Raw genomic sequence first — 21882 nt, 5'->3', positions numbered from 1 at the left:
TGGCGCATGGGGTTGTTTTACACCACGGGAACTGGGACGAAAAAAAACTCCGAACAAAAGTTTATCATTCTATTATCTGGAGGTTTGGGGCCTCAGAGCAAACAGAAGCTCAATGATTTTGGGACAAAGAACGGATATACCCACGATACGCGAAGTGAAAGCACGAAGAAGGAAGGAATTCATCTTGGCTTTGACATTCGAATTTGTTCCCCGGCTAGCACGTGTCTGGGGAACATTTCGAAATGCGGGATACTTTTTACGAACCAAACGCATTTGGTAGCGACACAGGTGTTTGTTTCTGGTGAACTTAGGTGGAATAGACATGGAACGATTGGATATACCCCCCAACAAAGGAGGCAATTTGTTGTTTATTCATTGAGTTATCGAGTACGGGAGTTGATGCATTATGGGATAGAAGCAATGATGGGTAGGAGGATTGGCAGGATGATGTGTGATATGCTTAATTACTCGCTAGCTGTTTGACAATCTAGTAAATCTGCATGAATCGATCAATCCGCACCATTCCAGCCGATCTTGGGTCGTAACCATGTTTGCTCCAGAGTAGCCAGCCAGGGCAGGCCTTCTTCTGGTGTCTCGCCTATCCGTCCCCTTGGACCTGACAGCAGTCTCATCGAAATGACCACCTGAAGCTCTTCTTAGGCACCCATGTTGTGGTGACGAGCTTATTGGCTTGTCCGTTTGAACCGTAGGTCGTACTTTTTCGATCAATCCAGACTCCCACATGACCCAGTTCAATGTTGTAACATGTGGCAATTATACATTGATATTTAAAACTCTTTGGGTATCATTCATCTCTAGGCGGATGACTGCTCTATGGTGGTGGTCGTACACTAGAATGAATCGGCCGGCTGGTATTCGTAAAGACGGCCCCTAGCTGACACCTCTTGAATTGGCCGTGTCGCAATCCTTTCCCACTCGGCTGTCCTCGTATTGCCCAACTCCGTAGAACATCATACCCCACAAACCGACTCGGGCTCCTTTTGATCTGTTTCCACCGTCCTTCGAGACGTGGCCACAGGATGTTGTATCATGAGCTGAGGAATGCCATTTTCTCCAAACCATCTGCTTTCCCGCATCTTGACTTTGGTCAAGACACATTGTGCCTTCAATGCGAAACTTCCACAGAAAACTTCGCTACGTCAACTTCGTGTGGATAATGTCCGGGTTCTCGTGCCAGTCGTCAATGCTCACCCACATCTGCGTCCTCATTAGCACAATCTCCATCTCACTCCCAACCTTGCGGACAACAAAGCACGTACCTTTCTGAATGTACTCAACCCCGCTAGAATACTACCACCAATCCACGTCGAGTACTTTCTCTCCGGCGGCGCAAAGATCTTAATGCGCATATCCTTAACTGCCAACTTCTTGACCTCATTCAACAGCCTGTCACCAAAGCCCTTTGTTAGCGTGCTCCCGCCACTGAGCACAATGTTGCTAAACAGCGCCTTGCGCAGGTCCAAATCCGTCCTGTTGATTGAATCCGTGACAATCTGCGGTATACCGGGGTACTCCAACCCAATGATCTCAGGATCGAACAAGATCTCCGGGGCGCGGAACCGCTCCTGCCCAATCTTAAGCCTATTGCCATCAGGCAGCACGTACTCTGCGACGCGTCCCTGATCGAGCTTGGACGAGGCCCAGTCTTTTTCTTCTTGCTTGGGGTTGGCGGCCACGTACGAGACGGACTCCTTGATAAGGCGCACCACCTCCTTCTCGGCCGAGGTGTGGAAGACGTAGCCGCTCTTGCGGAGCAGCGTCTGCATGTACTCAGTGACGTCGCGGCCGGCGACGTCGATGCGCCGCATCGAGGACGGGATGGCGAAGCCTTCGTAGACAGGTACCGCGTGCGAGACACCGTCGCCTGAGTCGAGGACGCAGCCTGTCGTGCGCCCGGATGCATAGAGCGAGAGGACGGCTTGGATCGAGGTGTAGAGGGCGGGCACGTTGAAGGTTTCAAAGAGGATCTGGGCGGCTGTGTCGCGGTTCGCGCGGGGGTTGAGGGGTGGTTCGGTCAAGAGAACAGGGTGCTAGAAGAAGGCTGTCGTCAGTAGATGCACTGGCCAAACCGCGGGATCTTGGGCCTGGAATGTAGCAGTTGTGTACACACCTCTTCACTCATCGTCTTCAAGCCTTCACTGTACACGTATTCCCATATCTTCTCCATATCGTCCCAATCCGTGACAATGCCATGTTCCAAAGGATACCGAATTTTCAATAGTCCCCTAAGTTCTGTCGCCGCCTTCTCCCCTATGAAGACCTCTCCCTCCAATGCACCGGCCAGCACCCTCAGGTGTTTGGGCCGACCGACGAAGGAGGGGAAGTGACATTTTGGTACATCGTCTCCTGCGAAGCCTGCTCGTATCGTGCCGGAGCCGTTGTCTAACACGATGGGTGCATTGTGTAGGGATTCGGCCATTTCGATGTTTTGCCGTCAGGCAGCACCACTTCTATCCTCCGTACCTTTCTGTGCTTTGCGCCCGTCTTCGCTGAAGTCCTTCTTGGCCTGGTCTGGGCTGGGAGCTCGATCGGTTTGTGTGTTGTCAACCGACTTCGGAAGTGGATACTGGGGCGGTTGTCGGCCTGAGTGACCAATTGCAGTCTCAAGAAAATAGAAACTGTTGGTCGTACTTTCTTGAGGCCTCTGGAATTGTCGGACGCTCGCCTGGTAAGTGTTGGTCGGCGTTGGAATGTGCCTAGCTACATTTTAGACAAGCTCAATCACGACGCGGTGGCCTGCGATGCTCAGGAGCTGCTGCAGGGGGTTGGGCGTGTTGAGCTAAACCTATTGTGGAAAAGTGACAGCTTGAAGAACGGCAGGCGCAAGTGTGGGAGTGTGGCGCACAGACAAAACTCGTCGTCCCATAAGTTACTTCCCAATTGAGTTGTATTGAAATTCCGGCTTGATCAAACTACTTCCTCCCTTAACTTATGGCAGGTAGCTTGAAGCAAAGGCGCACATCAAGCTATACTTGTGTGTGTTGCTAGCAAGTTATAGACATTGGATCTTGTTCATTTGTCTCTGTTATAAACTGTGTCATGTTGTCAGAGGCGCTGGTGGGTGAGGTCACACCAAGACGCCTCTCATCCCTCCCAGCAATTTAGTCTTCATGCATGAACTTTTGCAATTTATTACTTCGAGCAATGAAGCCTCGGATTCTCTTTCCAAATATCCATAGCGGAATTGTCAGCAAATTTACTGCGACGAATATACTTCCCAGCACGTTGAAAACAGCCAGGACCCCATCCTTTGCAAGCCAATCATTGACGAAGTAGGTTAAGCCGAAAGTCAAAAAGTTTCGGGCGTTGATCGCAACAAACGCTGTCCAACATCACCATCGAGTTAGCACGTGCTCGCCAAATAGTGGCAGTCGGTCGAACATGTTCTCACCTTCTTCGCTCAAGTCCTTATGGGCGTCAATCACATATCCAAAGACGCATCCATTGGCAAAGGCAAGGCTCATGTTTGCCAGGCCAAAGCACAAAACTGGCCCAATCCAATGAGTCTGGAAATGTATCGTGGCTCCGAAGCCATAAAACCCGACGACACCAATGAGTAGAGGCACAGGAATGGTCGCCAACCTGAACTCCGGCTCATAAATGCCATGGTTTTTCTTCGCCAACCACAGACATACCCGGTCGTTCAGAGGGCCCGAAATCACCTCTCCAATGAATGTGAGGACAAACGGCGAAACCGAAATCAGGCCCGTCTCGGACACGGAGAAGTTGTAAGGTGGCGCTGTGAAGATGGCTGCATTGACGACGCTGAAGACGACAATCCATGTCAGCGTGGCACCGTACAATAAAAACGCCCACAGCACCGCTGGATACCAAAAGACTACCACGGGCCGTAGGAAGATCTTCCACAGTGACGTTTGGGTGTAGACCCCGTGGTACATCCGCAAACTTCGCAGGTAAGGGTCTTTCGTCTCGGCTAGCTGCTCGCCATTCTCAGGCGAACGAGTTACATTCTCCTTGTATTCCACCACTTCGTTCTTGTTTCCCGCGTCATCGGGCTTTTCATGTCGCGCTCTGGTGTCTACAAGTCGCTGCAGAGGATTTGGGCGATTATATGCAGTTTCCGGGACGAAGAAGAACACCAAAGGAAGAAGTGCACCGAAGAGGATGGCACACCAGATGAAAGTCCACTGCCATCCTTGGTCCTTTTTGTCGTCAGTCAGAGGTCTTTGCGAAGAAAGCTAAACAGCTAACCTGAATGATGTACCCCGCGATGAGAGCACCGCCACTAATACCACATAACAGAAACATATTCCAAGCTGCGATTCTCGTTGCCCGCTGATGTACGTAGTACATATCGGCAATGGTACACTGGACGAGTACTTCGTATGGCGCCATGCCGAGTCCGCTCCATATGCGACTACCGAGGAAGCTCTTGTAGTCTTTCGCAAACCCGCCCCAGAGGCTACCCGATAGCATGATGATACTGCAAATCACATATACAGGTCGTCTCCCGTACTTCTTAGCAAGTGGGTTGAAGATGAACAACGAGATGCCGATCAAGAGGATGACCCATGCTGTCGCTTGCGATAGCGTGTTGATAGTGATGCCGAGAGCCGCGGATATTTCAACGAACCCGGGTGACAGCATTGGGCCATATGCGCCTACCACTGCGGCCGAGAGACCGACGATGACAAGGATGGCGTCTTTCTGCCATGTTGGCCACTTTGGACCGTGAGTTCCACATATTCAGGTCTCTTCTAGGCTATGCAGAGGGAACTGACATTCAGAGGATCATTTGGAGAGTCGCTTGGCTGTGGAACCAAAATGACACTGGAGTATCTGTCCGATGCGTGTTTGAGTATCTCTCGGGGGACATCTTGGAATTCGGGTGGCACATCGGACTGGTCAGCGAGGACGACTAGATGCCGATCGTCAGTAAGCTCCTTTACCATGATCCACGCAAAAGAAGCGGGCATACCTGTGCCAGGCACATGTTCCATGTGCTTGTCCTCCAAGATACCCCAAGGCATTGCTAGCTGCAGATTCACGACTAGGAAGCTACGTGAAAATGCTGCCACAAAGTTCCTACTGCCGATACCAGATGAAAGGGGCTCACTACTTAAGCCAGAACTCTTTTGCGAGAGTACCCCAGGGCAAACTCATCTGCCCATCCGCATAAACCTTTCTAATTCATACTTGAACCAGTACCATCTCCCACGGTTAGTCGGGAATCGCACAATATGCTTCGTACGACGTTGCTATCGTGGGCCGCGGAAAGTTACCTACAAGACACGACTATTTCCCGATTGGTACCCTCCCCCGCATGACGAAACAACAAAATTGCTGATGCATGATCGTTTAACCCAGGATTCTCCTCACTGAACTATCAGCTGTAGTGGTAGAGGGCCGATCGTAGAATAACTACCGTGTGGTTCAAGTGCGGGGAAGGCATAGGCGCCGTGTTGCCTAATGTTGATTGAGCCGCTCACTGCAACGCCATCGTTTGCCGGGTATGTAACATTGACCGGCAAAATATGATATATGACAACAATACGTTCTCGCGGTGTCATATCCTGATAACGGCAGACGTCGGGATGCCGTGACTGTCGAAGCGAGGGAAGTATCATATCAATCTGTTATTTTGGTTATTTTGTATTCAATACTTCAAGCTGCGTCTAGAACAGCATCTGGGTTTGGCGAAGTTCCTCGACAAACCGCGATATTTGAGATTTAAAAGCAGCAGCAAAATTAAGAGAAGAAAATGGCATTAAACGCACCCCCAACTCCAAGCGGCATCCGCGTCCTCATAGTAGGCGCCGGCTTCGCCGGCTTAACAGCAGCCATCGAATGCCACCGCCACGGGCACACCCCCATCATCCTCGAGAAATTTCCCGAGCTCAAACCTCTGGGAGACATTATCTCGTTTGCGCCCAACTCATCGCGCATCTTCCAGCGATGGCCAGGAGTAGCCGAGAAACTCGAGCCCCGCGCCCTGCGACCAGATGGCATGACCATCAAGTCGTGGCTGGGCGAGACGCTGTACAAGCAGATGTGGAGCCGCGAAGAAGAAGAGTGGGGCATCCGGTTTGACGGCCACCGGGGCGAGTTCCACGAGATTGTGTTCCAGCATGCGCTGGAGCTGGGGATTGAAGTCCGGCTGGGGGCCAAGGTGGATGATTACTTTGAGGACGAGTCTGGGGCGGGGGTGTTGCTCGAGGGAGGGGAACAGGTGAAGGGGGATGTGGTGCTCGCAGCTGAGGGGGTGCGGTCCAAGGGCCGGACGACGGTGTTGGGGTACGAGGATAAGCCCAAAGCGAGCGGGTATGCCGTGTATCGGACTTGGTTCGGAACGGAGGAGTTGCTCAAGGAGCCCGATTTGCATTGGTTGATTGCGGAGGGGGATAAGCACTGTGCTTGGTTGGGGCCCGATGTGCATTTCATTGCTGCCAGTCTGAATGGCGAGAACTTCTCATGGGTGTGTACGCACAAGGATGAGGCGGATATTGGGGAGAGCTGGCAGTGGGAGGCGCCGCTGGAGGACGCGAGGAAGGTGCTAAAGGGGTGGGACCCCCTTGTGCAGAAGATTCTTAATCGAACGCCCAGTCCGCTTGTGGATTGGAAATTGGTGTATCGTGATCCACTGCCGACATGGATTAGTCCCAAGAGGAGAGTGGCGCTCATAGGGGATGCAGCGCACCCTTTCTTACCGACAAGTATTCAGGGCGCAAGCCAGGCTATGGAAGACGGGGCGACGATAGCGGTGTGTCTACGGAAGGCGGGGAAAAACAATATCAAAGAAGCACTGGAGGGGTTTGAGGCTATACGATATGAGAGAGTCAAGAGCGCCCAGAAGACGGGCGAACAGACCAGGGATATATGGCACAAGGCGGACTTCGCAGCCGCGAGGGAGAACCCGGAGAGTTTAAGGTTGAGGAGAGAGGCTTGGTTGTTGAATTTTGATGCAGAGGCGTATGCGGAGGAGTGGTATGAGAGGACGGTAGAAGCAGTGAGGACGGAGGGGGTGGAGGGGGCGAGAAGGTTGCATGTCATGGAGGGGACGAATGGGTATATTGAGTATGGGAGCTTGAGTGGTACGGAGGCGGCGGGGGAACCGGAGTTGTAGATGTGGGGTTAGTAGTGGCAGACTTATCATATTGAATAACATATACAGATGTAATATCAACTGGTATGGTGATCTGATACCATCTTTGATGTTTAACTAAGATGGTTCATCTAATATTTTGCCGGTTACGAGCGGTCCACCTAGTCATATGATAGCAGCGGGCATGTATCTGAGCTGCTAATATGCATGATATTCTATGTGAATTGTGTTCATGAGTCGAGATGCTTACGCTATAACTGTCCTTGCCACTAGCTTCAACGTCAGGTGCCAATTTGCGGAGCCCTTGCCACCGCTGAAGGACTGGAGGGGTACCATGGTAGAAATATGGTAGTGGATATGATATGATTAGGGTATAACGAATTTTGCTTGTATTGAAGCCATATTCGCAGCAAATGATAACGTTGTGATGTAGGAGCAAAAGTAAAGTAAATCCATAACATGCTAGGGTGTGAATCATGCTAGACGGAGGGATGAAACACTTTATTCAGCGGTTGGTGTATTATATGTAAGTGCTATATGTTTCTATAATAAGCCCCTCCTTCTTTCTATAGTTAACTTAGTGGCTGTTAAGATTGTTTTACGGGCCAAACATTCGTAAATTTCCTGAGAGCCTCAACAGGTATTAGCATCTGTTGAAGTGACGTGCTGGAAGGCCTGTGTGATCACACCATAATAATTTGGCTCTGAACTTCATATTTGCAGTATCTTTAACCATAGGTTGTCCCCCTCGTAGAATTAATACAGCAAGCGGCCATTCATTCCTCCATTTAGACTGAACCAACGATGTTTTACACGATATGATATCATATGCCATGGCTCGGTTACTGTTCTTGAAACATTCGCCGAGAGATAGCGTGGCTGGACCATATATCAGAGTGACCAATCGATCGATATCGATCATGATTCTTCACCGATACCGATACCGGTCCGGTATCGATCAACATCATATTCATCCGATCGGTACCGGTACAGATTACTAAGCAAACGGTATCGATCGATATCGATCACATATAGCCGGTCCGGTCAGATAGAGGTCGGATCGATCAATAGCGGTTGTACGGAGTTGTTTATTTTTAACGGTTTTGCGCCCAATTAGCTAATTCGCGTGAAACCTCACCATCCAATTCAACGTTTGATACCTTGTCAAGCATATGGAGTGGCAACTCAGCCTGATAAACGCCTGCTAAACTCCATGACCTGATACATTGTGATGCCCCAATAACGTGGCGTTTTAGGCGAGATCTTCGTGCTGATACCATCTCTCCTACGCTGTTAAACTGGCGTTCTGTTTCTGCTTGCGCTGAAGGTATCGTAAGGAAGTCAACAGCCATATAAGACAGTTTGGTGAAACGTTTTGCGCCAATATCACGCCACCACGTTAACCACAGGTTCTGCCAGGTAGAGGTCAAGCTCGTCTTGTTGTGATTCTTCCTGCCTAATCGGCACCGGCTTGGTGTTTCTGCCCTTTCCTTTCATTCTCTTTGCTATTGGCTGTGTATCTTGTGTACTTTGCGAATCAAGGACCTCGGAGTCGGCGTCGCTCATATAAAAACGCTTGCGGCGTTGAAGCATCGTAAGGACTGGCTGGTTCTCAGCTTCAGCTAAAGGGTTGGTCTCAGGAAGGGGCCTAGACGAGGGTCAGTTAGAGATGAACAGTTATCTAGATATTATACTTACCTATTTTTATAGTCACCCTCCCAAGGCTTCCTCAACCTAGCCATATAATGCTCACGCCAACTCAGCTATTCACTTTTCCTACCTAAAACAACGCCTAACCGTATTAGGTTAGATAAAACCAGGGTCAACAACAAGGGTCACGATGCCCTCAGAATCCTCCATATAACCGGTCCGGTCAGATCGATCGAGCAGGATCTCAGATATACCGGTACCGGTATTGATCTAATGAACAAAATGTGCTACCGATCGGTATCGATATCGGAATATCGGACCGGTCCGGACCGGTATCCGATCGATTGGTTACTCTGCCATATATAAGAGCAAATCCTATAGCTACCATGACGCCCTGGGTTGAAGCGAAATGCTGTGAAGGTCAACCCTCGCAGACTCACTACAACCAGGTGACTTACAGCTGGAACACCTGCCGTGGCAGTGCCAGATGGGAAGCCAATCATCACCCCTGTAGGAGCCCTGCCAAGCGTGGACGACTTAGTCGCGCTCCCTCAAACCTAAGTTGTGATCTTCTTTCCCTCGCTCCTTAGAGTAGAATCTTCGTCGATAGCACCTAATCGAGGTCTCTACCAATGCGATGCAACCCAGGTCGTGACAAATGCCAGACGGGGATATTCAACGAAGACCGAACGAAACCGGCGCACATCAGCTATTCCAGGCCGAGAGCAGCATGCGCATCCGTAATATCCATCTAGTTCACATGAGCGATAAGTAATAGCGTGCGAGTTAACGTAATCCACCCATAAGCGGGCCACACCCATTAGCGGGCCACCATTTTTAGCAGAATAAGAGGATGATCAGTAACAGCATAACAAGCAAAGTTGAAGCTATTCACAACGCTATTTTCAACTAAATACATCAGAATCGAGCGGTAATTCCTTCCAAACGCGTTTAGCAAAGGTAACAACGCCCCTAAGGGCTTATCTGCGCTCATTTTGTAAATGTGTGAGCTCGTACTATTCTACACCTTGCAATCCGTATAGCGATCGCCACAGGATGGTCCAAGATGTAGAATAGTAAGCGATTGCGAATCGGACTCCAAGTTATCCTTTTCAACTTGACTGGAACTCCAAATTGTTGCTTAATCGATCTCCGCACTTGTCTCTGAGCTATGGATGCCATATCTGGCCGGGACAGAGTATCCTGGTTGTAGACGGTCTTTCATCTAGGCAACTGCTCAGGCGCTTAAATGTATTCTCCACCTCATCGTCATTTACGACGAAATCCATGAACTTAGAGCCTGATCAGTCGATTGTTATTGTATGGTACTCGGATCCATGCACCAGTCAAAATCCTTGCGATCAAGTTTGAATGGCCAACAAATTTTGAGTGTTTGAAGTCCCCCATACGGCCAGGACTGACGGCGTGACTGCTTGACTTCAATTTGTATTGCACAAAAAATATTTTCAATGGTGATAAGTAGTGGTATCAAAAGTATGTCGACATACGAAAACTGCCCAGAGTTTTAAGTCTAGTGTGTGGTCAGATGAACTTTAGGCCTAGGCACGCATGGCTCAATTGTCACTACCTTTTATGTTGCGTGCCTCAGGTACACCGGATGTGTTGGGTGCAGCGCTCAGGCCAGATGCCAATAGTAGTCGCGTAGCTGCAGCCTTTGGGAGGTAGTCCCTGTCACGACCTGGGTTGCATCGCATTGGTAGAGACCTCGATTAGGTGCTATCGACGAAGATTCTACTCTAAGGAGCGAAGGAAAGAAGATGACAACTTAGGTTTGAGGGAGCGCGACTAAGTCATCCACGCTTGGCGGGGCTCCTACAAGGGTTATGATTGGCTTCCCATCTGGCACTGCCACGGCAGGTGTTCCAGCTGTAAGTCACCTGGTTGTAGTGAGTCTGCGAGGGTTGACCTTCACAGTCCCTTCATCATCAACTCGAACAACAAACGCGTTGAGTGCTATGCTTTCCGGCACAACCACACACTTCTCTGTCGTCATCCGACCAGCCAATCCCAACTACTTGTCCTCGTTCAACAGGCCACACTTTGTGCGATTATAGTGGAGATGCGTAGGGTCGCGTCGCGTCGCGTCGCGGAGTAGGGTGGCCGCAGATGGGTGGGTTGACTTACCGTTGTAAAGGTATCCGGGTATCCGCAATAATTAATCTGGTATCTAACTCTGTCGGGTCTTGCGGCTTACTCTCAGCCAAATGTACTTCACTTCTAGAAGCTACTAGTAACTAGTAAGTTATCCGTCCAGCTATTGTGGGATCGCACTGGTACTGGCATTCCGGCTACATACGAAGGGAAGTACAGGTGGGGGGGTCCAAGCCGCACAAAGGCATTTAAGTATCTTGCCCGTATCCCACGTGACCTTAGGCCACCAATTCCACAGCTATTCGGTAAATTTATATAGTTCCACTTGAGGTACAGGCCAAAGCGGCCTGTGAGCAACTACCCAAGACACAACACCCGGCCTCATTCGCACATATAAAGAGAATCGCGAGATCCTACACTTGGAAGAGTTTCAACGATCGATGGGCCACTACCTGCCCTCAACAGTATCGAGATCTAGGGATCGCTATCCACCCGCGACCCCCCGAACTTGGCCTGCCCCGGCAACACCTAGGCAGATTACTCGCAGCGAGGTCGCACCACGGGGATTTCGTGACCTACCACGAGAGACTCCAGCATCGCGACGCACTGCTCAACTGCGGGTGTGGAAAGACAAAGACACCAGTCCACTTCTACTTTTGCAAGCGCGGCCGCAAGGCCACGCCCGGTCATCTAAAAGCGCATATGGCCAAGAATAGTATAGATTCCCTCCTAGGCACGGCCAAGGGAGCTCGTTTGTTTTGTCAATGGGCGGAGGAGACCAATTTCTTTACTGAGATCTGCCCATCGCACTGAACAGGAATGTTAGATGAAGACAGTCCCCTGTAACATAGATTCGACTAGCATAGACCATGCCGGCACTGCGCCCGGCACGTCTCACGTGATGAGATGTTAAATTTCAATCAATCAATCAATCAATCCACTTGAGGTAAGTCTTTCAGAATATATTTACAAACCATTACTTTTACAATTCCTTCGCGTTAAAGATAAGTTCTGTGAGTGAGCGCCACAGTTACGCTCTAGGCCGAACGCGGTGTAACGGCAAGTGTACTTAGTGGGTCTGTCCTTCCTTCTACATAGAGAATAAGAGCACTTCCACCAACGAACACAGCACAACGCGTAGAGCAGACATAGCAATCAATAAATCAATACGACACAGAGAGCTTCAGCCCTCTGAAGTACAATATGTTTCTGGGCGGGTCCTGCAACAAGCGTTATTAATGACATCAAAAATACCCTCGGCGACCTGCTTCACTATGTACTCGGGGAGTACAAAACTAATAATAGGGCTACCCACCCGCAAAAATATATAGCTAGTCTAATACCTTCCGCCTAGAAGTACTGAACGGGTTCCTTACAAAAACCACTGGATCTTCTATGTACTGGTTAAATCGGCTTGTGAGGAGAAGTTATAGCTGTTGACCGCCTTCGGCGCCTTCAGTGCTAAAGCGCTCTGCTCTATTTTGTTGGGGCACACATAGAGATGGATGTATTGTGATGTGATATAGGCTAGTGCTGATGGGCTGAAGCCAAGTGGCAGTGGCCACTCACGGACTACCTGCGACTGACAATTCTAGCCCTTCCTTCGCTTTAAGTCCGCAGCCTGCTGTACATACACACCCGAACATCCCCCGTCCTTGCCCTAATACACGTCTCTCTGCATTATGTATTGCCCACAACAGCTTAACTGTGGACAAGGTCGTTTAAGCGCTTCATCGCGTAAGCGAAGCTGAAGTACTTATGCTGTATGCACTCTTAATTTGGTTACCGGTAGGATGGTGTTCTATTAAACCAAATGACCGTCAAAATATGAGGGACTCGCTCGCTGCAGAATGTGGACATGTTGTTAGTTAGAAGGTCTGACATGTTCCCGAAAGCATGTTCCCGAAAGGGTGATAGGGAATGGTAGTTGGCAGATTGATCAGTGGTGGACAACGCAGTTAAGCTGAGCGAAAGTTGAAAACGGACACCTTGCCAGCAAGGCAACGAAAGTGAAATGCTCAAGTAACTCCACAGGACCGGATGGATTGTGGCCTTTTGGCCCTCTCTCATGTAATGATGGCCTAGGGTCCAATGCACATATGTTGTGTTTGATCACAAAATGTGTTTTATCTTGATCACAGGAAGGCCAGTGCCAGACGAGAATACCATTACTAGAGGATTATCATTGGATGAGCTCTTAGCGCACTTGAAGTTGGATCTAATCAAATGAGTACTTGGTGAATGGATGGATTTAGAATTTCCTCATTTTCATCTCATAGTCGTGCTTGCCACACTTGTAATTGCACATGGTGCCTTCCATTCATCATTTAGGCAGTGCTAAGAAATTCGCATGGATTCCATCTATGAACAGGGTACTTTAAAACTCTCTTATTCTAGGTTCTCCTCCTGAAGATGCAGCTCATTACTTGCCAGCAACTTCCGATTATGTTCCCTCGCCCAAGGCCGCCTAACTTCTCTCCCTTTCCGGTCCGGTACAACTGTATTGAATGTGTCAGGTTAGCAAATACGTTCTATTCATCTTCCAATTGCCCACATAGGCATCAAATATCGATGGAAAGCGTCACTTACCCAGTCGGGCATATCGTTTCACCATATCTCTCTTATCTTTAAACGGTTGACCGCACTCCCGTAAATGATTCGCCGCCCTATTCTGGCACAGCGGGTGTTTGGAGAACACAGGATGCTCGCACGTCTCGGATGGGCATCGCATTATGTACAAGGCGCTGCTGGACCGGGTGGGGTACCCCAAGATCCAGTAGTTGCCTTTGGATACTTCGGATGTCTTGATGGGGGGTTGTTGGGTTTCGAAGGCTGGTTGAGATAGAGCGGTGTTCGACTTGGGATTGGTGGCTGATTGTCTGGGACGGAGAACTTTGCGTGATGCGTCGTGACGTGTCTTGGCAGCACTGCGCCGAGAGGATTTGGATTGGGGAGGCAAAGCGTTGGACTGAAACTTCTCCGAGGTTTCGGGTTGAAGAATCGGGGTAAGAGGAGACAACTTCGCCAGGTCAGAGTGGAAGACCGAACTGAGACGAGGACAACTTGCCTTAGGATTCGCGTTATCTGACGAAGACGAAATAGGGGTTGTGGACAACGCCGGCAAGCTGTTTCTGTTCTCATCGGGTCTAAACGAGAAGATGATACCATGAGTATCAAAAATGCCGTTGTTGTCGGCATGCGGGATCTTGCATTCCTGTTGAAGAGCCTCGCCAACATGTGGGAAAGAAGCGGATATCTCTTGGATTCTCTGGGCTCGTTGAAGCAACAGCTCCTCGCACTCAGCTTTGTACTGCCTAATGGCTCCGAGGATGTTTTCGAGTAGATCGTTCTTAGTTGCCGTCCACGACCGCATAATATGGCTCAGCTCAGCCTGGCCTCTTTGGTATGCTGCCTCTTCTGCGGTTCCATGGTTGAATGCTGCTGCAAAATTTTTGGTACCCATGTAAACGCAAGGAAGTTACGAGTAGTGCCGGACACGAAAGAGTGAGCTGTTACTGGTATGCAGAGGAGAGGAAATGGATGAGCGTGGATTGAAAGAAATCATGATTCCAGGGGCTGCTCTTGATTTCGAAATTCATGGGGTAGAGCTCGATTGATTGGACATGGTAGTCGAGGCTGAGAGAGTATCAAATCATCGCATATCTTCATCCAAACACCCATGCTTGTCCCGCATGGTGTGTTGTCATGGGATACTGGGGTCCAAACACCTCATGCAAACCAGGCAAAATGGCAATCGACATGGGTTCCTGCATCTATTGTTTTACAAAATCAGCAACATATGCAACGGCCTATCCGATCTCTGTTACGAATGAACTTCCAATTTGTGGACGGGTTCGTTGTGGTTATTGATCGACGAAGCACACCAGGACTCCTCTCCAGGTCTGTATTTGGGATTCACATACTTCAACCACTCTTGGGTCTGGGGTCATGAATTTTAGCACGCAAGATTTCGGTGCGTAAAGTGACAACTGATATATTTCGACAGCCTACAGCATGGAAATCCATGAACAGGGATGTGATGTGCCTACTAGTTCAGCCACCTTCATTTCATCACCAACCCTAGTGCCCTACCAATCGACACTGCCGCGGAAACCGGAACAGCATCCGATTTGCACCTGAGGTGCAAGGTTTAGAGAACGGTGTTAGATGAGCAGGGGAGACATTGTTGAACCATGATAAAATCCGTCGCGGAAATTTTCGCAGTATCCTAGACGCTTTTCAGATGTATTGGTAACGTCCTGGTACGAAACTCGTGACTTGAAAACGTGTATATGATCCAACTCAAGTCTTCGGCACAGCTACCTTTGGGTACTTACTGATATGATAGTATCGCTTTGGATGAAGCGCAATCTGCGCAACATGATAGATACCCCACTTCAAAGACCAACGTTCTCAGCCCGCGAAATGGAAGGTTACACAAACCGTGCATCCTCAACAGAACGGTGCTTTGGACATGCTGTTTCATGCTATTACTTTTGCATGTAACTGTATATAAATCACTTGTCACCTCTGTATATCTCGTGTTATTACGATGCACATCATAGCATATCGAATCTTCTCAACTCCGTTGAGAAAACCGTGGGCTTGCGGCTCCCAGTCTCACCATGTCGTGGGAAAAGGAAAAAGAGGCGTAAATCTTCCATGGTACAACATCTGATGATACTAACTAACTATGTGCTACGCCTAGAACTCTCGGCATCGACTTCGGAAGCACGAGTACCCGCGCCTACCTTTGGTGTTTAGCACTTAAAAAGGGGTTCAATGTGGAGAATAGAGACAAGAAAAACTTCACGAGCCGATTCGACAAAGGTGACTTCTCATCCACGGGATATCCTTTCGACGAAGACGGACCTATATACATGGGGGAAAAAGTGAACCCGAGACGAGAGTCCATTTCCCTGAAATATGCGTTCTACCCCCTTGTGGATGGGTCCGACGAGTTCATTGAGCAATACCGACTCGCCGAGCCATTGATGCGTCGGAGAAACGACCAAAAGTTTCTGGACCGCTTGAAGCAAGGTCTGATGGACCTGTTTTCCAGGTTGTTCCGGCGGGTCAATGAAGTATGCGGCGTCATGCGCCTCCGAGTCATGAGTATCGGACTCTCCATCCCATCTCAATGGGAGCTCGACTTCGAGGACCTGTACAGGGGCATTGTTGCTGAAGCCTTCCATCATCCGTCGGAAGATATCTTCTTCATCACGGAGACGGAAGCACTTGCCCACTTTTTGTGCACCGACATCGACCACCGCAATCACTTGGTGGAAAATCGGGATCACATTCACCACGATGTTGTGTTGGTTTTGGACTTTGGGGGCCACAACATGGTACGACACTGCCTTTGTCCTCCACAGACCAACACCAGAAACTGACTATTTCTCAGAACACGTGTGTCTTCAACATTGTTTATGGTAGAGGTAATACTCAAAGCTTTTATCTCATAGGTAAACCCGATGGTAGCTATCCCCCTTGCGCCCTTCCACCCTTCCTCCTTTTTAATGTCATCGAACAGGAAGGGGTGGTGGCAGTGAGCAATGGGAATACCTCATCGGCGAAACCTGCCTGGAACTGATCCAACAAGCCCCTGGCGAAACCCTATCAGCCAAGGCCAAGCAATCCATCCTCGACGATTTCAACCGGCAGAAGAGTGGACTCGGTCCTGGCCAACCGGATAACTTTGACCTCGAAGTGATAGGACAGACCGGCACTCCCTGGCAGGTGTTTCTGAGTCCCGAAAAAATCACATCATGTTTCAATGAAGCACTGAAAGAGCCACTGGCGCTTGCCACTGAGAAGATACAGCAACTTGCGAAGATGTACAGATCCCAGAACGACAGACACGAAGCAGACGGAGAAATTAATAAAGGCAGGCACCGGCGGCAAAGAGCCCAGCCAAGGGTGATCGTGGCGGGAGGCACATCGAAACATGAAGGTCTTCAAAGTCAGCTGAGAGATCTGTGTCAATCAAGTGGGCTTCCGGACCCAGTCTTTACTGATGACATCATGGTGCAGTATGAGTGAGTTCTTGGCCCCGAGAAACACCACATCGGCATGCTGACCTCTATCCGCATAGCTCAGTGAAGATTGCCATGGGTGCCGCATATGCCATTGCCCGCCCCCTGACGGTAGATCAGTTCATGCGGCGGGGTGCTGCATTTGGTCTCCAGATGCGGCAGCACGCAACGCGTGGTAACAGCAACGCGGAAAACGAATGGGACGACAGAGCAATGTTTCTTATGAGCAAGGTGCGTGTATCCTACTTGTAGAAGCACTTTTATCCAGTCGCTTGCTTAGAGACTGACTTCATACTACGCCTAGCGGAGGCAGATCAAAGATCTTAAAATAAACGTCACAGGTCGTGACGAGCTCAAAATCGTCTGCGATCCCTTCTTTGACGACGGAAACAATGCTGACAACATGCACTGCAACAAGTGCTACGACATACTCTACCTCGGCCAACCGACGAAAGGGTGGTGGTACTTTACGCTGACTCTAGTGGGATGTGGAGACAATACGTCCCTGACTATCGAGCGACGGAGCAAGCGCCACAAGACCAAAAGGAAGATAGTCGCCTATGACTCGCGGACCATACCCCTGTACTACAATAGAGGAAGCAATAGTATACACCTCGGTGAGGATGGTCGCGATGCTTCAGAGTTTCTCGCCGGGTTCGACCAATATGCGCGGGCGGATGCAGGAAAGAGGAAGAATGGCATCCAAGTCGAGGACGTACAACAGCCTCCTGATGTTGATGAAACCTCCGTGAACGCTCCTGAAAACTTCATTGTTCTTGATGACGACTCGCAGGGTTCTACTCACGATGGAGACTCATGGGAAGGCGAGGATTGGAACTTTGATGACCCGGCGATGTTGAAATCGTTGAATCCGGATGGGGAAGTGGAACTCCAGTCGGCGAATAGGCATGCGCTGAATGCGGCGCAGGTGGACTCAAATCAAACGAAACAACTGACTGTGCATTTCATACACTTATGTGAACTACATTCCAATACTTTATTACGAACGTACATGTGAGATCAACATTCCACACAGGATGAATATATACCTTTACGCTAGAACGCTTCCCCTACATGCACACAAACTAAAATGTAAACCCATAAATGTTTCCAAACCACGAAAGTGGTATGAAAGCAAATAACACCCGCAACGCCAGCCTCAAGATCCACGGCGGATTTCCCAAATCCAAAAAATCTACCATCGTCATCCAATCTTTAAACCTCAACCCAGGCACGTTCCTCTCCCACGCCCGCGGATCATTCAGCGCCGATCTGAGACTCGTGCCCATGACCTTCAAAACCCCTCCCCTATTCGAAATGAACTTGGTCACCGACCCGGAGACATCAAACCTGATCTCCCCTCCCTTCTGGAAGTACTTCACAATCCCCCGTATCAAGGTATAATTCTCCTCCGGAGTGAGATACATAGTCAAGCCCTCCATAATCACTAGCACGGGCTTATTCCGTGGGATTCCGGACTTTTCCAACCACCCGTCTTCAGTAATATTCGGGTCCAACAGCTGGTACTTTCCACTGTGCTTACCGCTGCTTGGCTCGGGATCCAGCCCCATCTGCCGCCGCAGCTTAACAACATCGCTTTTGTCCACATCAACAAACAGATTCCCGTCCCCCCTCCACTTCACGCGGCGACTGCGAGCATCCAATCCACAAGCCAAATGCAAGATGGTCACTCCATCTCCCTTTCCAGTTGGGTGTTGAGCAAGAAACTGCTCCGTGTAACGATCCAAAACCCTCGCGCGGAACGAAATGAGCAAGGCGGACCAACCACTGAGCCAGCTGAGGCCGAATACGTGATGCTCGGCACGCGAGAAGTCGTACCCGTTTTCACGTACGAGGGTTACGACCCGCACGGCGTCTTGGTCGTTGAGGATGGAGTGTGGCGACAGGGCGTCATTGGCGCGACTGAGGAGCGTGATGAAGAGGGTTTCTTGGGCACCCGTTAGGGTGATTTTACCTTTGCCGCCATTGCTGGTACTCGTCATTGACGTTGTGCTAGGGTTCTTTTCTGAGGACGACATGTTTCCCGGGAATGAGTGATGGTGTTGCTGTACTACAAAGGGGTTGTTATAATACAAAGAGCGCGTTGATCGGATTGATTCTGAAATCCCAAAGAACTGCGCTCTGGTTTTGAGGAGGAGGCCGGAAGATTCAACGCCGGCGGGAAGTGGAGGTTAGTTCACCATCCCGATAATCTCGAGTCAGTGCACTGTTTTAGGGTTGCCCAGATGAACTTGTTTTATATACTTCGAGTATTTGTAAACCAATGACAACATTATCAGCCAGTCAATATCGGACGGTACAAGCTTGGACAGGTTGGAGCTTCTTTGAAGTATGCACACGATTTTTTCTAGATTCGTCCGAAAGTAACTCACCATACTTGACATCGAGGTGCTGGAGATAATGTACGTAAGACGCGGGAAGGGATGCCACAAAGCCTACCCATAACCACGAGCCCACGAACCACCCATCGAATCCATAGAGTAAGTACAAATTGTGAAAGCACACACAAAATATCTGCATCTCTCAACCAGCATGCCGTTTGCGGGCTTCCCCTTATTGTCAATGATGGCTCATATCCAAAACCAAAGTCGACAACCCAAAAATCTTGAATTGAATCGTCGTATCTTGCGAAGTCTCATCCTGGTCTAATTGTTGAAGCTCTAATAGCTTCTCCACACTTGGAGAGCTTGAGCTTGAGTCGCTCGAAGCTGACGTCACACTCGTGCGGTTCAGAGTTTGAGTTTCGGAAAGCAGCTCCGCACCGGCACCGACACCATCTGGGACCAGGATCTTGGTTGCCGCCGTTTCTGTCCCATTGCTTCTTCTCGTGATGGGGTGAAGATTGTTGTCTTTATTGTTGGCAACCATTTCCGGAGGCGATATAGAGTATCGTCTTGATTCACCGTGGCGACGGACCGGTGGGTATTCAACAAGTTCAGGTGTAGATATACGTTCGTACGCGGCTTCGGTATTCGATTCACTGCCACCAACACCAAGGTTGAGGGACCTGCGGCTCGGCGGAGTTTGGGTTTTTTCTTCGACGAGCTCGACTTTCGTGTTGTTGCCGTAAATGTTAATGGTTACCGCACCTTCGCCGGTTATCGTGCGGGTGACGACTGGGTTTACGGCTTGTGTGGCATCACTGGTAGGACTAAAATGGTACGGGATGGGGAATGCGCTGGTGAGGAGGACGTAGGTTTGCATCGAGAGGAGGGAACAGCGAACGGAAACCATTGTGACAAGCGAGTGAAGGAGGCTTTGCCCAAGTTGGTGATTAGGAAATATGCTTGCTGTGGACTTGATATGAGCGAGTGACTTGGAAAATGAAGGAAGCCCTTAATGGAATTGCTCGTGGAGGCGCTTTTAAGCATCTTGAATTGCTCGTGGAGGCGCTTTTAAGCATCTTGAATGTGTCATGTCTTGACGCGTTGTTGGTGGCCATGGTTTAGGCTTGCTCTTGCATGTGTTTATAGGCCACCATGCGCCTTTCCCTGTCGGTATAACGTGTTAAGCATTAGAATATGCAATCACGACCTTACTCGCCGAATCATTTGTAGATAGGAGAATTCTGCTTAAGACGAGAGTGTTCCGTATAGCAATGGCGTTATAGTGCACGTAGTGTGAGCAAAGATACGTCAGATGCAGTGTGAAATGTTCATATGCTACATTGATCAATCCCATGATCTGTCTAGCAAGCACATCTGACGACGCGGGATTCTCTTCTTAATTACAGGTCTTCTATAAAAACCCATAATTTCCCGGGATCCCTAACAGAATAGCTTCCATAGCTACCGCCTCTCAGCACATGCTAGTTGCGGTTTTTGAAGGATGTGCATGTGCTGTAGTGTTCAATCTCGAGATCTGGCCGGCATACATGGAGTCAAATTGCCTCTCGATCGCTTTAAAATATACTTATTGACGTCTGGAGTATCAAGCCAATAATAAAACCAGTGTCCATTTCTGGGAAACAGGCTCCAGACAGGTAGAGCGTAGTTATCGGCTCGACCACATTGTTTCGCCAGGTGAAACAAGGTGTAAATGACGTAATTGATCGTTTTTTGTCCGTACAATTCGATCATGCATGTGTCTCCATTATATGCCCTGAGTTCAAGTATGTTGATACATTCAACCTCTACCTCCTTGGCGTCGTTCCAGTCGCTTCCTCCTGGGTGTGCTGCTGCGAAGGGCAGTGATATCGTTGAAATACTTGACGTTGTCTTTAAGGCCCTCATACATACGGATCAGTAACTGACGGCATTTTCGTCCCGACGAATGTCGATTTCAAACTTGTTATAAGCGCAGAAGATTATCAACAGCTCAACATGAGCGTGTTGGCTCTGGCGAGGACAACGTCAGATGGGGATAGACCAGGGCCCCTTCCGACCCACAAGGACTAGGCGGTAGATTGTGTGGCACATCCCAGGCGGCAAGCTGAGAAAGTTGACTGACTTCTGTCAAGATCCATTAGCACTGAAGTCAGATCCCTGCAGTCTCTAATTGGACTCACCTTGTCGGGCATATTGTTAGGCATCTTGTCTCCTGGTCTCCGACTGACCAGCACATACAAATAATTTTTCCAACGATGATGAGATAGCACCGACCAAATTAACGAGGGGGATTGGGTAGTCGAAGATCAAGCATCAAGGTTTGCAACCGAGGGAACCTGAACCCGAACTTGAGTGTGACCGGGGAACCAGGAATATTTTTCCCATAGTGAAAGTGCCAGTAGGTAAATTGGAAAAACAAGGAAAGCACAAATGCTCTACTGACAATAGCCTGGGGTCCGCGCATAGTGCATTCCTTTACATCTCACATGCAATTGTCTCAACTACTAGTTGAGACTTCTGCTTCATGAGGGATCTGGAAACCTGTTATCACTTACAGTTAATTGATGGTACTGTATGCACAAGACGTTAGAGACTGAAGAGCCTAAGGCCCGAAGCTACTCTGAAACTCAGCAATTCCCGAGTTGTCCTGAGT

At 49.4% G+C, this 21882-nt stretch overlaps 7 protein-coding genes across 7 annotated transcripts; 2 read left to right on the top strand and 5 right to left on the bottom strand.

Moving 5' to 3' along the window:
• Positions 1 to 1155: 1155 nt before the first annotated feature.
• On the bottom strand, positions 1156 to 2440 carry BCR38DRAFT_335190 (putative actin-2 protein; the record flags this gene model as incomplete). Its single annotated transcript, XM_040855374.1, has 3 exons — positions 1156 to 1218; positions 1281 to 2051; positions 2132 to 2440. 3 exons carry the CDS (start codon positions 2438 to 2440, stop codon positions 1156 to 1158), a joined length of 1143 nt encoding a protein of 380 aa, XP_040719202.1.
• A 472-nt stretch (positions 2441 to 2912) lies between these two features.
• On the bottom strand, positions 2913 to 5377 carry BCR38DRAFT_141067 (putative cycloheximide resistance protein). Its single transcript, XM_040853636.1, has 5 exons — positions 4961 to 5377; positions 4764 to 4900; positions 4234 to 4704; positions 3413 to 4184; positions 2913 to 3343 (listed from the first exon to the last, which is right to left on the bottom strand). The coding sequence occupies exons 1-5, from the start codon at positions 5010 to 5012 to the stop codon at positions 3123 to 3125; spliced, it is 1653 nt and encodes a 550-aa protein (XP_040719201.1). The 5' UTR covers positions 5013 to 5377; the 3' UTR covers positions 2913 to 3122.
• Positions 5378 to 5743: 366 nt separating this feature from the next.
• BCR38DRAFT_482385 (uncharacterized protein) lies at positions 5744 to 7105 on the top strand (the record flags this gene model as incomplete). Its single annotated transcript, XM_040863497.1, has 1 exon — positions 5744 to 7105. The coding sequence occupies one exon, from the start codon at positions 5744 to 5746 to the stop codon at positions 7103 to 7105; it is 1362 nt and encodes a 453-aa protein (XP_040719200.1).
• A 6129-nt stretch (positions 7106 to 13234) lies between these two features.
• On the bottom strand, positions 13235 to 14309 carry BCR38DRAFT_482383 (uncharacterized protein; the record flags this gene model as incomplete). Its single annotated transcript, XM_040863496.1, has 2 exons — positions 13235 to 13344; positions 13436 to 14309. The coding sequence occupies 2 exons, from the start codon at positions 14307 to 14309 to the stop codon at positions 13235 to 13237; spliced, it is 984 nt and encodes a 327-aa protein (XP_040719199.1).
• A 1100-nt stretch (positions 14310 to 15409) lies between these two features.
• BCR38DRAFT_424659 (uncharacterized protein) lies at positions 15410 to 17913 on the top strand. Its single transcript, XM_040859676.1, has 6 exons — positions 15410 to 15497; positions 15555 to 16194; positions 16251 to 16323; positions 16380 to 16884; positions 16941 to 17112; positions 17186 to 17913. Exons 1-6 carry the CDS (start codon positions 15472 to 15474, stop codon positions 17897 to 17899), a joined length of 2130 nt encoding a protein of 709 aa, XP_040719198.1. The 5' UTR covers positions 15410 to 15471; the 3' UTR covers positions 17900 to 17913.
• A 7-nt stretch (positions 17914 to 17920) lies between these two features.
• Positions 17921 to 18884, bottom strand: BCR38DRAFT_386810 (S-adenosyl-L-methionine-dependent methyltransferase; the record flags this gene model as incomplete). Its single annotated transcript, XM_040857490.1, has 1 exon — positions 17921 to 18884. One exon carries the CDS (start codon positions 18882 to 18884, stop codon positions 17967 to 17969), a length of 918 nt encoding a protein of 305 aa, XP_040719197.1. The 3' UTR covers positions 17921 to 17966.
• Positions 18885 to 19461: 577 nt separating this feature from the next.
• Positions 19462 to 20136, bottom strand: BCR38DRAFT_482380 (uncharacterized protein; the record flags this gene model as incomplete). The annotated part of the gene is made up of 1 exon (XM_040863495.1): positions 19462 to 20136. One exon carries the CDS (start codon positions 20134 to 20136, stop codon positions 19462 to 19464), a length of 675 nt encoding a protein of 224 aa, XP_040719196.1.
• Between the last annotated feature and the right edge of the window lie 1746 nt (positions 20137 to 21882).

This window comes from Pseudomassariella vexata, assembly GCF_002105095.1.
Source record: "Pseudomassariella vexata strain CBS 129021 chromosome Unknown BCR38scaffold_3, whole genome shotgun sequence".
NCBI lineage: Eukaryota > Fungi > Ascomycota > Sordariomycetes > Amphisphaeriales > Pseudomassariaceae > Pseudomassariella > Pseudomassariella vexata.
This window is presented reverse-complemented; position numbering and strand designations above follow the sequence as displayed.

Coding starts and splice junctions, on each gene's coding strand:
- BCR38DRAFT_141067 (XM_040853636.1), bottom strand. CDS start 5,012: ATGCCTTGGGGTATCTTGGAGGACAAGCACATGGAACATGTGCCTGGC. Junction 4,185..4,233: donor TCGCGGGGTACATCATTCAG/GTTAGCTGTTTA, acceptor GACGACAAAAAG/GACCAAGGATGGCAGTGGAC. Junction 3,344..3,412: donor TAAGGACTTGAGCGAAGAAG/GTGAGAACATGT, acceptor GATGTTGGACAG/CGTTTGTTGCGATCAACGCC.
- BCR38DRAFT_424659 (XM_040859676.1), top strand. CDS start 15,472: ATGTCGTGGGAAAAGGAAAAAGAGGC. Junction 16,195..16,250: donor ACTTTGGGGGCCACAACATG/GTACGACACTGC, acceptor ACTATTTCTCAG/AACACGTGTGTCTTCAACAT. Junction 17,113..17,185: donor CAATGTTTCTTATGAGCAAG/GTGCGTGTATCC, acceptor TACTACGCCTAG/CGGAGGCAGATCAAAGATCT.